General features: G+C 30.1%; 1 protein-coding gene across 3 annotated transcripts in view; it reads right to left on the reverse strand.

The window, feature by feature from the left end:
• Positions 1 to 18,108, reverse strand: part of LOC140437361 (regulator of G-protein signaling 11) — a 367,203-nt gene that overhangs the window by 34,879 nt on the left and 314,216 nt on the right. For all 3 annotated transcript variants that reach the window (XM_072526845.1, XM_072526846.1, XM_072526844.1), the window contains one exon: positions 9,168 to 9,336. In XM_072526845.1, coding sequence (XP_072382946.1) covers positions 9,168 to 9,336 — 169 coding nt within the window. The remainder of the gene's footprint in view (positions 1 to 9,167; positions 9,337 to 18,108) is intronic.

The raw sequence follows: 18,108 nt of genomic DNA on the forward strand, positions 1-18,108 counted from the left end.
TTCAAATAACAATCACAATCAATGTTTAGAAAGGGACAGTTGACACACTGAGTTGAAGTTCCAGGTTATTACTTACGTAGGCATTATGGATGTAATTGTTGCTATATTGATAAGAAAGTAATCAGTATTAAGTAATTTTCTTAATACTGTTTCTCAGAATTAAAAAAAATTTCTAATACTTTTAAAATGAAAATGCCTGATTGCTTTAATATAAACGATACTTTAAAATATTTTAATTCAAACGTACATATATATATATATATATATATATATATATATATATATATATATATATATATATATATATATATATATATATATCTATATGTATGTATATATGTATATATATATATATATATATATATATATATATATATATATATATATATATATAAATTTGTAGAAAATATCAGATATAGTGGTCTATAATAAAAGTCTTTGTTTTTTCTAAGACTCAGTATTTCGCCATTTATTTTATAGCTTCATCAGGAGTAAACTGTAAAACAATTAGAACATTACAAACATATGATGTACAAAGAACACTCACAGAAATTAAAAGATTTCATAAATAAAACTAACATTGAAATATGTAAACTTTTGAATGTCAAGATTAAACTGTCCTAAGCACGTTTCCCACAGCAATACGATAAAAAAAATTAAAATTATTACTTCAAATGTACAAATAAAAATAACAATAAAATAAAAGAAACGTTGAAAGAATGATATTTCTTTGATGAATTATTAAGGTTAGTTATTATTAAGGTGAAGGTTAGCTATTTTGAATATTTATAAATTTTGTTCAATACATTACAATATAATGTTACTTAACTGTCCAGTGTTTTATAATTTAAAAAGTTTTTATTTTTGTTTATGTGATACAATTACCTTTTGAATTACCATTTATATATAAATATGTCGATGACATCAAATGTTCAGTTCCATCGTATCAGATCAATACCACACTCAACATTTTTAATTCATTTAATAAACATCTTCAGTTTACAATTGAAACTGAGACAAATCTTAGTATACCATTTTTAGACACAAGGGTAACAAGAAGAAATGACAATATTTTGACATTGGATTGGTATCAAAAGTCGACAGCATCAAGCAGGTATATAAATTACTATTCAAATCATACCACGCGTCAAAAATATAATACCGTACTAGGTATGAAAAACAGGATAATGTCCATTATTAATGACAACTTTTTACAAAAAAATCTGGATATATATAAAATTTTTCGTAACAACGGCTATCCTAAACAAATTAAAAAAAAACTGGTTTACAGCAGTAATTTCTATGATGGTCCCGTCCATGATTCAAACAACAAATCAATTAAATATAAAAAACTCCCCTTTATTAATGGTCTAACTCATTCTGTCATATCCATATTTAAAAATGTTCCTATTATTAGTATAGCTAAATATAATGCCATAAACAGCAAACAAATATTTTCAAAAATCAAAGATCCAGTACCAACCATATGTAAAAGTAATGTTGTTTATGAAATACCGTGTCTAGGATGTCAAAATAGCTACATTGGCCAAACATCACAATGGCTAAAACAACGCATCACACAACATAAAAGTGATTGCCGCTTGGGAATAAATACTTGTGCAGTAGTTGAGCACTATGAAAAATACCGGTCATATGCTTGACTATAACAAAGCTCACATTTTGGCACAGACTGATAACTACAAAAGTAGATCATTTCTTGAGATATATCACATAAACAAAAATAAAAACACTTTAAATTATAAAACAGACACTGGACAGTTAAGTAACATACAACTAACCTTAATAATTCATCAAAGAAATATCATTCTTCTAACGTTTCCTTTATTTTATTGTTGTTTTTATTTGTACATTTGAAGTAATTTTAATTTTTTTTTTTATCGTATTGCTGTGGGGAACGTGCTTAGGACAGTTTAATCTTGACATTCAAAAGCTTACATATTTCAATGTTAGTTTTATTTGTGAAATCTTTTAATTTCTGTGAGTGTTTTTTAAATCTATTTGTACATTATTTGTTTGTAATGTTCAAATTGTTTTACAGTTTACTCCTGATAAAGCTATAAAATAAATGGCGAAATATTGAGTGTTAGAAAAAACAAAGATTTGATACCTGATTTTTCCTACAGATTTATAAATTATTTTTTGGTCGAAATAATCACTTTTAATATATATATATATATATATATATATATATATATATATATATATATATATATATATATATATATATAAAGTAGTTAGGTATTATTGACTGACACGTTATGTAAAATAAAGTTTTATTTTGGGGTTGCAGTCATTAATAGGACAGGAAAGTGAAACTCTTTGTTCTTTATCTAGCTTTCGCAAAATTTATTTGCTTCTTCAGGATATGCTTAAATATGGTATTAGTAAATACAATGAAATTAAAATTAAATAGCGTTGTATAAAACTAGTATAAAACTTACAACATGAGGTTAATCCATTAAATTTTCAAATTTACAAAACATTAAAACTTAACTTATCTAGTTATGTAAGTACAATATTTTAATTTTATTTAATTTTGTACAAATTCATTATGACATTGATTATGTTGATGTTTGATTTATGTCAGAAAGACACTCGTTTCTGTTTATTATATTTTTTGTTGTTGATAACTAGCTCTTGATTATTATTATGGTTACGTACAAAGTGGCGCCAAATATGAATATTTAAATTTTGATAAGTCATACATCGGACACACATCTAGAAATCTAATAGGCAGACTAACATCACATAAAAGTGACCTTAGAAATAATAAAAATACGTGTGCATTAATAGATCATGCAATTAATAAAAATTATTCATTTAATTTCATTGAAACTAATATATTAAGACGTGAAAACCAATTAAATAAAAGAGAATTCTTAGAAATGGTATGCATAAATAAATATCAATGTGTTAATAAAAAAACTGATATTGATAAACTAAGCAATATCTATAATTACATTCTGTCTTACGAAAATTAATACTATAATTTTCTAATATTAGATTTTCTGACTATAAATACTATAATTTCAAAAAATTTAAATATTCATATTTGGCGCCACTTTGTACGTAACCATAATAATAATCAAGAGCTAGTTATCAACAACAAAAAATATAATAAACAGAAACGAGTGTCTTTCTGACATAAATCAAACATCAACATAATCAATGTCATAATGAATTTGTACAAAATTAAATAAAATTAAAATATTGTACTTACATAACTAGATAAGTTAAGTTTAAATGTTTTGTAAATTTGAAAATTTAATGGATTAATCTCATGTTGTAAGTTTTTATACTAGTTTTATACAATGCTATTTAATTTTAATTTCATTGTATTTACTGATAAAAAGTAAACTTGCGAAAGCTAGATAAAGAACAAAGAGTTTCACTTTCCTGCCGTATTAATGACTGCAACCCCAAAATAAAACTTTATTTTATATATATATATATATATATATATATATAAATATATATATATATATATATATATATATATATATATATATATATATATATATATATATATATATTGTCATACTTTTTCTTTCCCAACCAAAGAAAAATAAATAAAATATCCATCGGAATAAAATTTTAAGAAATCATTATAAACAAAAATGTATATATTAATTTAAGATAAGATTTAGTGTAGATAAGAATAGAAATTTGTTTGGCAAACGACCTGTTTCCGTTGCAAACAAAATTATCAAAAAAGATACCAGGATAGTATGGGTATATCAGAAAAAACATATGCCCTACAACTATACAACAATGCAAGACACTTACATTACAACTATTCGTCCGAACAGCTAGTGGAACTAATAGCCAGACATTTTGAAGATACCTTAGAAGATCACATAACTCTACAAAACTACAAAGATATTGACAGTTTATGTCAATTCTTACAAATACGAGAAGCAAAATTAAGAGAAAGAAAAATGAGGAGAACGCAAGAAAATTATAGACAACGAGAAAATCAAGACTATAGAGATAGAGGACAAAACTTTAGGAGAGAGTACACAAGAAGAGAATTTGTCCCGAGGAGGGAAAACGAAAGTAGAGACAACGGAAGAGTAAATTATGAACAAAGAAATCGGCAATGGAACGAAAACAGATATCGAGAGAACCAGAATAGAAACAACAATCGCACATATCAGGAAAACCGAAATAATAATAGAACGAATGAACCGGAAAATCGCGGAAACCGATACGGGTCCGAGAGACCAAGAGAAAATAGAAGAGCGGTCAACAACACACACATAGAGGAATATGAGGATGAGAGACAAAGCGACAGAAGTAGAAGCGAACAAGAACAGCAAGCGTCTTTTCACGAAGGCGCTCACTAAAGACAAAGAAACAAACAGGAATTTTTTGTCACCCGAAGGAATTTATTAAATTGGCAGAAGGACAAAATAAGTGGAGCAAATCTGAAATTTGTAGATGGTTTTATCAACGAGACACCGATTAAAATTATGATTGAAAACTAATAGAGGAAGTTAATTTAACGAATTTGATTTACAAAATTCCCAAGGTAAATTTAGTGGGCGCAAATAAACGGACTTTGGCAACGATAAATGAAGGAATACGAATAAAAGTACGATTGGATAAGAAATTTTATGCACTACAATGTGTTGTGATGCCAAACATGTTGCATGATATGATCGTAGGAGTGGATGAATTGGCAGAAAAACATGTGGTGATAGATTTAAAAAATAACACGATGAAAATCACAGAGGAAAAAGAAGAAGAACAGGACAGTAAGAAAAAGGAAAAGGAAAATGAGAAACAAAAAAATGATTTAGACAAAGAACAAACGGTGGAAATGAATTTGGCAATGAAACAAGGACAGAGAAGAAAGAGGAGATTGGCAAAAGAAAGTGAAAAGTGGGTTTCCTCAAAAGAAGAGATGAGCCCAGAAGAAGAACAAGAAGAAAGATTAACAAAAGAAGACGAAAAACATACAATTGAAACAGTGGTATTTGAAGAAGTATGCGAAATGGAGGAGGCAGAATACAAAATAAATATGTGTAAAGAAATTGAGGAAAAAGAAAGAAAATTGATATGTGGAGAAGAAAAAGAAAAGGAATTGCGTGTAATATTGAAAAAGTATGAAGATTTAATAAATGAAGAAAACAGAGTAGCCAAAGAGTATGAACATTCATTTGAGGTTAAAGACTTAGGAAATTTTCGATCGAAAACTTATCCGATCCCATATAAATACCGACAGGAGGTGAAAGGAGAAATTAACAAAATGTTAGAAGATCAAATCATAGAGAGATGTGACTCGCCGTACATCAACCCAATCGTGATTGTGAAAAAAAGCAGTGGAGAATTGAGGCTCTGTTTGGATGCCCGGAATATAAATCAACACACGGTATCTCAATATGAATCACCCCTCAACATCGAAGCTATTTTTGGGAGAATTACGGGAACACACATGTTTTCTAAAATTGATTTGAAACATAGTTTTTGGTTAATACCGTTAGCAGAAAGATGTAGAAATTACACCGCTTTCTCAATCGATGGTATTGTATACCGATTTAAAGTAGTACCGTTTGGATTACAAAGTGCGTGTGCAGCATTGGTAAGAGCTCTCCATACAATATTAAATAAATATGAAGATTTCATAGTGCACTACATCGACGACTTACTCATTTATTCACAAGATACATCAAGTCATTTGGAACACATAAAGATTATTTTGGGAGAATTGGACAAGGCCGGATTAAAACTGAATATTGAAAAATGTCAATTTTTTCAAAAAGAAGTGATATATTTGGGATTTAAATTGGACACACAAACAGTTAGTTTAGCCGAGGACCGGGTAAAACTCATAGATGAATACCCAAGACCAACGAATTTAAAAACATTGAGAGGTTTTCTCGGAACGATCAACTATTTTAAAAAACTAATTCCTGATTTAAGCCAGAAGGAAATTCCTCTGATCAAATTATTGAAGAAGGGTGTTAAATGGAATTGGAAAGAAGAACAAGAGAAAGCTTTTCAAATTTTAAAAGAGGAATTCTCGAAAGGAACGAAAATATATCACCCCATGTACAATTTGCCTTTCATACTACGAACTGATGCATCCATACAAAAATTTGCGGGAGTTTTGTCGCAAATACAAAACAATCAAGAAGTGCCGATTTGTTTCATTTCCCGGGTGACAAAAACACACGAAAGAAAATACAGTGTGACTGAACTAGAGTTTGCTAGCGTACTTTTCTGTGTAAATAAGTTAAGATTTTATCTGTTGGGAGCAAAATTCACAATCGAAACTGATCATGCAGCTTTGGTACATATAATGAAAAATCGTCTGGTTAACAATCGTATACATAGAGGCATTTTGTTACTACAGGAGTATGACTTTGAGTTTCGATATATAAAAGGAAAAGACAACATTATAGCCGACGCTCTCACAAGGGATGAAGACTCGGGGAAAAAGGAAGCAATTGCTTTTCATGTAGGATTGAACATTTTGACACAAGAGGAAGGGGTTTTCGTTAAACGAAATTAGAACAAATCAAGAAGACCTGGAAGAAAGAGAAAAAAGAAGAGCGGAGAGGGAAAACGGTATATTTTTCAAACGAATTGATGGAAAGGAACTATACGTGATAACATAGACATTGGCAGAAAGGATCATACAGAAATTACACGAAGACAATGGACATATCGGTAGCAGAAAAGTCTGGCTGGTTTTTCGAGAAAATTATATTTGCCGACAAGATTACCGCATCGCAAAAGAAATTACACAAAAGTGCCAGATCTGCCAAAAATATAAAATTAGAAATTTCAAAAATGAAAACGTTACAAAAAATATTATATCCCGGAACAAATTAGATATTGTAGCAATAGATATGTTAAGCGATCTAATTATGACGACGAAGAGGAATAAACATGTTTTAGTCATGGTAGATGTGTTTTCCAAATACGTAAAATTATACAGTTGCCGTACCACGAAAGGGGAAGAAATAATGAGAAAAATCGACAATTTTATAGCCACCGTAGGAACACCAAGAAGGATTCTTCTAGACAATGCAACATATTTTAGAAATGATCGTTTCAAGGGACAACTTCGAGAACGGGGAATAGAGACAAATTTTGTTAGCATCAGACATCCACAGAGTAATCCTTCGGAACGTTTTATACAGGAAGTGACGAAGTTTCTACGGATTACAACAGAGGGTCAACATCGACGATGGGATAGGAAAGTCGCCGAAGTAGAAACGTATCTAAATACCATCCCGAGCACTGTAACGAAAAAGACCCCAGAATATATAATGAAGGGTATAATGCCACTAAGACCATGGGAAGATAGAGAACAAAAGGAATACACACAGATAATGGAAAATGTGCAGAGGAGATTGCGGAGAGCAAACGAAAAATATATCCAGAGGCAAGACCAAAATAGAAAAAGAAGACCAGTTACTTTCAAAAAAGGTGAGAAGGTTATGGTGAGAGCATTGCGCGTGTCCAACATACCTAGCAACGTGTGCGGAAAGTTAATGTCTATTTTTGAGGGTCCGTACATAGTAAACAATGAGAATGGGATAAATAGTTATGAGTTGAAGCACATAGAATCAGACAAGATTGGGGGAATTTATAATATCAACGATGTTTACAAATATTATGAATAAAATGCTGGTATTGTTTTTGCATAGAGAAAAATCCCTGCATAATTCAGTAATTTTTATCATATGCAAAGGCGGGGATTTGTCATACTTTTTCTTTCCCAACCAAAGAAAAATAAATAAAATATCCATCGGAATAAAATTTTAAGAAATCATTATAAACAAAAATGTATATATTAATTTAAGATAAGATTTAGTGTAGATAAGAATAGAAATTTGTTTGGCAAACGACCTGTTTCCGATGCAAACAAAATTATCAAAAAACCTTTGTTTAGAATTAGAAGACATTTTACCTGCAAGTTAATAATCTTTTCATTGTTTGTATAGTCGAGTATTAAATGACTATATTTTAATCTTTTGAAATATGTATAAATGATGTGTTGAAAAAAACCAATTTTAAAGTAAGCTATTTAGTTTTCTCTGAAACCGAAATTAGGCTTTTCCAATATCATAGTAAACACAATTTAAGCTTTTTGATTGGACGGTCGTTTTTAAATGGGAATTTGGGAGTCGATGATGAGACAGGAGAGGTCAGTCATATTTTGGTCATCGAAAGGAAACAGTCGTTTTTCTCAAGATAGGGTGTGGTTCGTGAGTTTGGATACCGGCGTAACGAAAAGAAGTGAATAGTTTGAAGAAGGAGATCACTAGTAGAAAAAGAGGTCCTTGTATCTACCGTGGGCATTTTATAAAGTATATGTGAAAGTATTCTTACGGCATCAAGTTGACAAAAGGAAGACCTGGTGTCATAAATAAGTAGCGGAGTTTGGAGAAGTGAATCAGGTGTTTTTTGTGTAGTCTGAAGGAGGTTTGCAGAGACGTAAAGAAGGAGCCGAGGTGCCAAAGAGGGGAGATCACATCTTGGAGGAGACTGGATTTTTCTGGGTATGTTCCAACATACAACTCAAGAAGAAAATAAACTGTAAGTGATTGTACAATTGAATTTTATATCTGTGAAGGATCGTTTCGACATCATGGTCATTAGCATTAAAATTTAAGAACTGAAGTTTTTGTTAGGCTAATCAAAAGTTTAAAGTTTTGTGGTTTCTTTTTTTCAAGTAAAGAAAATTTTAAGTAAAATTGGTTTTTCGCGTAATATAAATGTATGTAGTTTTATAATCTTATTATCATAGTAATTTGATTTATTTTCTTGTATGCTCATTGATAAGATAACGACAGAATTTAATAATTGTTTTTTTTTCGTTCATATAAAATAAAGAAACGTAAATCTTTGTAATATAATATATTTGTATTATTATTCTTTCTTCTCTATTCCGATAAAAGACAACTAGAAAATCTTTTGAATCCATCGAACACAGGTAATATAAGGATTATTTTACTTTTGATAACAGATAAGTTCTAATTTTTTTTATTGGCTCAATAAACTAAGTTTGAACTCAAAATAAACAATCATAACAATATATATATATATATATATATATATATATATATATATATATATATATATATATATATACATAATACAACATAATAAAATAACATTACGGCACATACCTTCTCAGCAACTTCAGCCACAGCAACGCTAATATCCGAAGAGGAACTACCAGAGTCCAATTGCGTTGAGTTTTTTCGACTCCTAGGCTCGTTGATACCGCTTTCCCACGGGCAAACGTCCTCCGAAGTCGACGCTCCGGCCACTATTGCTATGCTGGGTTTCTTTACCCTACACAAACAGAGAAAATCAAAATATAACATTTGATCTAACCTTGATTTTATTCAACCTTTTAAATCAATAAGTTTACCACAACTTGAAATATTTTAGTAAGGGTACTAATGGGTACTACATTAGATGTACAAGAGATATACAGAAACAAAAATATGATTTAAAATAATTTTTTTACATAAATATATTATGTCCTATTAACTAAATTAATTAAATTGAGAAAAATAATAAATACTTCTTAAGATATCTAGTGTGAAATAGAAAAAACTATTAATCGAAATAACTGTGTTATGGTTATTGTTTTTTGAATCTTCACCGAAAACTTTGAAAGTAAAAAAAGAAATGTGTAAAAAAAGGATTAATCGTAATATAAAGCAATAAACTAAATTAAAATTGTTCTGAAGCTATTGCCTTGTGGCATCTTAAAGCAATTACTATTTTAATGGGAATAAGTCACAATTGAAGTTTAAAATAAGTTTATCAACGTTTTAATTTCCACATTTCGACGGAAATCGTTCTCAAAATACAAACATTAATAAATTACACAAATTAAAAAAAACACAAACTTTGTTTAATTTATTTACGTTTGTATTTTGAAAACAATTTTCGAAGTGGCAATTGAAACGTCAATAAATTTATTTTAAACTTCAATTGTGGCTTATTCCCATTAAAATAGGAGTTAACTTAATTAAAACTTACTATTCTGTATTTTTATAAGTTTAGACAACTAGTTCAAAGAAGTTAATACTCTTATTAGTGGAATTTGTTATTGGAAATATTTTATTACCGTACAGGTTGATGATGATTAAACCATAATACCGGTTACGTATCTTTTTTAGTAGTTAAGTAACCTTTATTCGGGGACCTGACGATGGGCTGGAAATTTTAGAGCCCGAAACCGGTCATCCAAGTTAAAACCAACTGTTGGTAAATCTTCCCTTTTTCTATATTTTACTTATTAAAAATGTATTCACAATTGCAAACAATTCGTCGCTATTGCTATTTTATTACTACTTTTGTTATGCTCATATATTAGTTTCATCAACTATATCTACCAAGGTATTTCTACCAAACCGTTAGATTTTAATTTTTAGCAAGTCAAGAAACATTATATCTCACTACTCAGATAGTATTTTAATTTAACTTAAATTGCTCTGAATAGAACTACTTCTAAGAATCTGTTTTAGACTTGCTTTTCGGTTACTCTTCTTTCTTTATTTCCAACACAGAAAAGGATATAAAATGAATTTAAAAGATTTGATTTAATACCTATGTACAGTTAATACTTATATACAAAAAAGAGATTTATTAGTCTAGATGAATTATATGTTAGTCTGTCTATATGTGATGCAAATGACATATGATTGATTCCGATACATGTAGAAAATAGGAAAAATAACATGATAGTGTCTCACAGATCCTCTACACTCAGTGATTCGGAATCGATGTTCTATATATTTATGTGCATTTCTCACAGTATATTACTTTTAATTCTTCACAGCACAGCACAGCAGAACTGTATCAGAAGAATAAAATTTAAGACGAAATGAATCGACAATTTTGGATGCTTCACCAACAGTTGTCAATAATTAAAGATAAATATATACATTTGAGTATAAAATTAAACAGCATTAAACACTGTGAGATATTAAAGTCAGAATGCATAGAATAGATAGAATTAAAAAAAGGTAAAATAATTATCACTATACCATTATAACAAGTCGTTAAGGTAATAAATCACCTACTTGATATTTTTATAAAAATATCTTGCAGATAGATCTAGTGGCAACATATATTTTTATTTACGTCTATCACCCGTTTTTCAATTGCATTAATGGACCAGGAGCTAGAAAAGTTGCATCGAGTTTCGCAAGATGTACAAAAGAAACTCCTTCAACCACCAAAAATAAAGAAAAATTGCGGATGACGAACGAGATTTTAGGTATAATGGAGGATCTGCAAAAAGTTCAAGATGAGAACAAGATACCTACATAAAGAATATAAAAAAGCAATCAGAATAGCTAAATATACACGGCTAACACAATAATGTGTGGAAATACACCCATTGTAACGTTAACACGATTCATTAAATATGCAAAAAAAATTAAAGAAACTGCAGGCTTATACAACCCTAGAAGAATTGAGTGTTGGACAGATAACCACGGCAAACTACTATGAAGTGTGAAAGAGAAACTAGATACTTGGAAGAAATATTAGGTGGAAAAAATTTTGGCAGATAAAAGACAGAATACCATTAAAGAAACGAAATGTCAAACAAGACCCCGATTACCATAAAAGAAGACACGTCACCTATGAAAAAAGTTAACGATGGTAAAGTTTTAGAGCCTGAAAAGTTTTGTGTAGAATTTCTAAAACTAATTCCTAAGACTATAAAATAATAAGCCTAATGAGCCACTTACTTAAAACGTTTTTAAAAGTGATACACAGCAGAATATATAAAAAATGTGAAGAACAAATATCATGAACACAATTTGGATTCCGCGATGCTTTAGTCACCCGAGTGGTTCTACTTGCTGTAAGAGTGCTTATACAGAGATGTAAAGATGTATACAGATCTGTTTTGGATGTTGGCGACCATCATGGCAATCTGTATGTTGCAAACTGCTGCTTTGAAAAGATATGTGGCTGGTTGAACCACGTACGTAGATTTTTCAGCCAGGAAATTTGTCACCTTTCTATTCCTCGTTTTCCTTCGATTTTTCTTGTAGAATTAATTACAGCAATCCATATATTTCGCTATTCCTCATGATGTAACCGATGTATTCGATTTTGGCTATTTTTATTGTGGTAAACGACTCTTTTCCTTTTTGCATTCTTAAAAAAATCGTGATGGTCGTTATAGGATATGTCCAAGATTCGACGATAAAGCCATTTTTTCGAAAGCCTCAATTTTCTTGCAGGTAGCGCCTGTCATAGTCCACGACCTAACTTCTTACAATAGTAAAGAAAAGATATAACATCGTAGTAATCTGATTTTTATGGAATAAATAATGGCATTTGAAAAGCTTTGCCATTTTTTAAAATGCAGATCTTTTTTTCTCTATCTTACATTTAGTTTCTAGGGAATGTTCCCAATTTTCATTTACGTTCGTACCAAGGTATGTGTATGTTTATACTCTTTCTATTGGTTGACCATTCATATTGATTCTTTTAATTTGCTGTTTCTTCTTAGAGATTAGCATACATTTTGTTTTCTTAATGTTTAGTAAAAGGCATATCTCTGATTTACTTCTGTTATCCTATTCATCAACCAAACTGTGTACGGCTGATTTTTTCTTTGCATAGTCTATTATCCTTTGACGTATGATTTTTAGAAATAACTTTGAATGGCTTATTATACTGATAGTCCTGAAATCATTGCAGGATACGGATTTTGTTTTCTTTGGTAGAGCAATAAACATTGATTTCAGCCATGATCTTGATATTACTCCGTTTAAATACATGTCATTGAATATTTTTGTTAGTAGTTGAGTACCGTCGGTGCTAAATAGCTTTATAAGTTCAGCATATGCAATATGATAGGCATCCATTACGGAATTTCTTGTTCACCATCGTGTAATCCATTTGATTCCTTATTATAATTTCTGGTTGATCTTGCGGAAAGATCCAAGTACATAAACGTCTCGGTGGTAATTTGAAGAACGTATTTATTGATTAAAAAAGGTATTTGATAGAGTTAAATATAGTAAGCTCATGACCATATTGAAAGAAACGAGCTTAGGTAATAGAGAATTGAGAATCATATAAATTAAATTACAATTAAACTGCCGATAATAAAGTGGATGATCAGTTGGTTGAAGCAATCTTCAATTGGAGGAGGAGTGAGATAAGGGTGCTTTCTGTCCCCGGTGTTATCTAATATGTACTCTGAACGTATCTACGAGCAAGCAGTGAGAAACTTACAGGAAGATGTTTTAGTCAACGAAGTGCTTCTAAATAACATTAGATACGCCGACGACGCAGAAATTTTTGCACATAGCTGAGATGGTTTGTAAAGACTTGACTTGATCCCAATAGGAAAAAAAAAAACAAAGTACATGGTAGTCGGTAAACAAAAAATATTAAATACATGGATTTTAGTTAACCAATCACTTGACAAATACACAACTTGCAAGCCCTTGACGAGGGCCTGCGTAGCGCAAGCGGTAGGATTCTTGCCTCGCATGCCGGTGGTCCGGAGTTCGAATCCTACCACCGGCAAGAACAACTAGGCATTTTTAAAAAATGTCTATAGGCCCCAGGTCGATTCAGCCTGAATAAAATGAGTACCTTGGGTAAAACCAGGGGTAATAATAGGCGGTTGAAGCGTAGCACTGGCCATGTTACCTGCCTTGTATACCGTAGGCCCTAGATATAGCAGACTACCCTGCTATACTCCCAAAGCCACGAGCGGTATAAAACGGGAGATTATTATAATCACTTGACTTGGTAAACAGCTACACATACCTTGATACTAACATAAACAGCCAATGGGATTACTCTATTGAACTAAAACAACGCATAGAAAAAGCAAGATCAGCCTTCGTAAAGATTATCAGAAGTCACGATTTATTACTTGGTGCAAAAATTTTGATTATTAGATGTTATGTATTTTCTACGTTATTGTATGAAGTAGAGGCCTAGATGCTTTCAGAAGTTTCTTTAAGAAAGCTTCTTGAGATGTGGTGTTACAGACGCATCTTAAAAATGTTATGGGTGGATCGTGTGAGTAATGTTGAGGTCCTGCAAGGAATGCGAGATTATTAACATAATCAAAGATTGCAAATTAGAATATCCTAGCAATTATATAAGAAATGAACATAGATGTTACTTGTTGCAACCCATTCTTTAGGGTAAGTTATTTGGACAGATAGCGTCAGGAAGAAGAATATAATGGTTTAAAAAAATGAAAAAATTGTTTAACACGTCTACAAACGGACTGTTTCGAATATTAGGATAGTTATAATAATACACCTACATATGGAACAGATATTTATCATAAAAAGAAATCTATCTAAAGTTAATTGCAAGCTCATCGTTTTTTAGTCAGAAAATAGGACTAAAGTACTAAAACATATGTTTGCGAATTAGCTTGTTCATTAAAAAATTAAAATATGATTGACATCTTCTTCTTCTTTAAGTGCCATCTCCGCGGCGGAGGTCGGCAATCATCATAGCTATTCGGACTTTTGAAACGGCTACTCTGAAAAGTTCATTTGATGTACATCCGTACCACTCTCTCAGGTTGCGCAGCCATGACATTCTACGCCTCCCTATGCTTCTCTTTCCTTGAATCTTTCCCTGCATAATCAGTTGGAGCAAGGTGTATTTCTCTCCACGTGTAATATGTCCGAGATATTCTAATTTTCTTGTTTTTATTGTATTTAAAATTTCCATTTCGTATTTCATCCTTCCCAAAACCTCTTTGTTTGTGACGTGTTCTGTCCATGATATTTTCAGAATTCTTCTGTACACCCACAGCTCGAATGATTCAAGTTTTTTCATTGATGTTATTGATGTCATGATTGACATAAATAACTCTTAATATTGTTCTGAATCTAGCTTCTTCTGGCATTTTAAAGTAATTACTATTTCAATGAGAATAAGCCACAATTAAAGGTTAAAGTACGTTTATTGACGTTTTAATTTCCACTTCAGAAATCGTTCTTAAAATACAAATAATAGTAAATTAAACAAATTTTGTTAAAAAAAAAACAAAAAAATGTTTGTATTTTAAGAACGATTTCCGAAGTGGAAATTGAAACGTCAATAAACGTAATTTAACCTTTAATTGTGGCTTATTCTAATTTAAATATTATTTACTTTAAATAACTCTGATTAAAATTTTTTAATATTTTGTTTTTAATTGTTGATATCAAACGTTTAATAGTAACATTTCGTACAAACAAATGCTACTAAATGAAAACCGATGATAATACACGCAAATAGATTTTCCTCGACATGAACGACCAAATAAATAAAAACAGTAAAATCTATTTGTTTAATTCACTAATACTTTATATTTAATATATTTTATTTTGTGATAAATATGTTTACGATTTATATACAATAAAGTTATATTTCTACAAATATTTAAAGTTGTGGTAATGCTGAAGTTAGTGCGTACTGGTACCACAACATATAGCTCGTGCTATATAGAGTTTGAAGAGAATCCCCTTCAATGAGAAAGAGAAAGAAAAAACAACATAGATTACCGGTGCAGTACGATATCTTCAAAAACAGTGTAGAGATCTTTTAAAGTGCAACTACTATACCTCAATACAATAAATATTATTAAAAAGTAACTGTACACAGATTAAAATAAAAAAATCACCTATAATAAAATATTCACTTATATTTATTTGTAAAAAAAATACTGAAAATAATAATTGTCTATATACATTCGAGTTCTTTAAACGTACACGTTTATTAAGTAACCGCTAATGGAGTGAGTAACATCCAGCCGAAAGGCCCCATCTCTTGTTGGAGTCATCCTGATCCATAGGTCAATCTTATACACCAACATATTGTAGTTTAAATCGCAAATCTACTATGTTAAACTTTTTGTTTTTGGGCGGAATTTGATCTATCAACCAACTAGACCACTCACAGTGATGTGAGTTCAATTCAACCGCATGACTCGCTTGTCAATTGGACCGATAAACATTTATTATTTTCAGAATTTAAACAAAAAGTCACGATTTTACTCATGACATTCATTTCGACGACTTATCTTCGGATATCTTCCTAAAGTGACCTACTTCAACACTTATATTGATATGTTTTGGTTGTAATATATACATCATTCATTTACTTGTAGCTGCATCTACAATAGAAATTTGTCCATAAAGTAGCTAATATTTTAATAATATCAGCTACTTTATTAGATTTATATTTGAGATTTACCGCATCGTAAAATTGTTTTCTAAAAATTACAATTTTTTAATATAAATATTTTAAAGTCCCTGCAGATGAAACTGGAAGCTCTCATTTTTTATTTTTTTTTTATTTATACTCGTTATTTATATAAAAATATCTGGTATTTTTTATATGGGTAGCTGTTTTATGATTCGACAACCCAAAAAGTAATAATTTTATTTGAAATACTAAGTGAATTTACAAGAATTATAGGCAAAAATTAGTACCTTCAAACTAAGGCCATCAAAAAAATTAAACTTCACCATTTGCTTCGAGAACAAAGGAACAGTTTTTAAAGATTTTTTTTGGCACTTATACTCCCATAGGAATTATGTCTCAAAAGAAACCCTGTTGGACCAAGATCATCTTCGTTAAGACTTTTAGAAATAATATAAAAAAAATTAGTCCGATATTCATTAGACGAGATACCAAGAAAATACAGGAACTAAGGAAAATATGTTAATGAAATGTGAACTATTTTTATGTTTGTTTAACGTTTGTATTAAATTTAGTAGTTATACCTACAGAATCCTATCGATATATTTAATATCGATATTAACATACCCAAAATTATATTAACGGAATATAAACATAATGGTATATAATAAAATATGGCGAATGCGCCGGTGAAAATTATGGCGGAACAAATCTTTTTATTGTTGATGATTTTATACCAGTACTAGACTAAGACCAGATAAAAAGAGACATGTTTGACAACATCTGACCACAAAAACGAGGTAGATAATTTAACCAAAAGTTCTCTGCTATATTTAAGTTGGTTATCCAAAACAAATAAAATGTTTTACTTTTAAAAACAAGGTCTGTCATGAAACATTACTAATGTGGATAGTTCAGACTGTATCTATTTTTGGTTGTGTGTGAAGATTATCAACGCAGATTTTTGCATAAATCGCTCCAAAATATCACTAAAAATAATGCGTGAGTTTTAAAATGTAGGATCAACTTTTTATTAAACAAAATATGAAAACAATTCGATTTGTTCCCTCTTTTTTCGCATATATTTTAGGAACTATTGGGTTTATTATAATTTTGTTAAAACATAAAAACAGTTAAATAACACAAAAACAGTTAAAAACACAAAAACAGTTAAAAAAAGTTTTTTTTTTGTTTATTTACCATATTAAAATCAAACTTAGGACCTTTATATTCTGACAAATAAAATTTTATTATTTTTATTATAATTAAATTGTATTCCATTATATATATATATTTAATATTCCACTCTACGCTTTTTACAGTTTCGCTGAGTATTTTTATTATATTTAAACTATGTTCCATTATATATTTATTATTCGACTCTAGGATTTTTACAGTTTGGTTAATTATCGTATTATTTACTACGTCTTCAGCATCGATATGAACGTCTTCTAATTGAAATGCATTTTTTTAAAAAATTCTCTTTAGACATTTCCAATTCCTTTTTCTGTTACTATCATAGTTAATGTGCATCTCGATTTCCGTAAATCTCTTGGAAATTATTGCATTTTTGCAAAATTGGCCTTGGCAATTAGTATAATAATTAGAACATCATTTCATTCCATGTTTAACACAGCTACATGCAGCTTTTGAGACAATATTTTTGCAGTTACAGCTAATGGTTTTTAACAAATTTTTTGGTAGTAGCGGCTAATGAAACCTTTTTTTTTAAGCTCCCGTCCCACTCTGTAGAGTTACAATTATTACTTGGCCACTGTTGAACTTAATATTTTATTATATAACAGTCTTGTTGTGTTGCAGATTAGGTAGGTGCAGCATTAATAAACGAAAGTTCTTTTTCTGGCATCCTTTCTTAAAACATTAATATCGAAAAGTATTCAATTTAATTTTAGATCT

The sequence above is a fragment of the Diabrotica undecimpunctata genome, chromosome 3 (genome assembly GCF_040954645.1).
Source record: "Diabrotica undecimpunctata isolate CICGRU chromosome 3, icDiaUnde3, whole genome shotgun sequence".
Classification (NCBI taxonomy): Eukaryota; Metazoa; Arthropoda; class Insecta; order Coleoptera; family Chrysomelidae; genus Diabrotica; species Diabrotica undecimpunctata.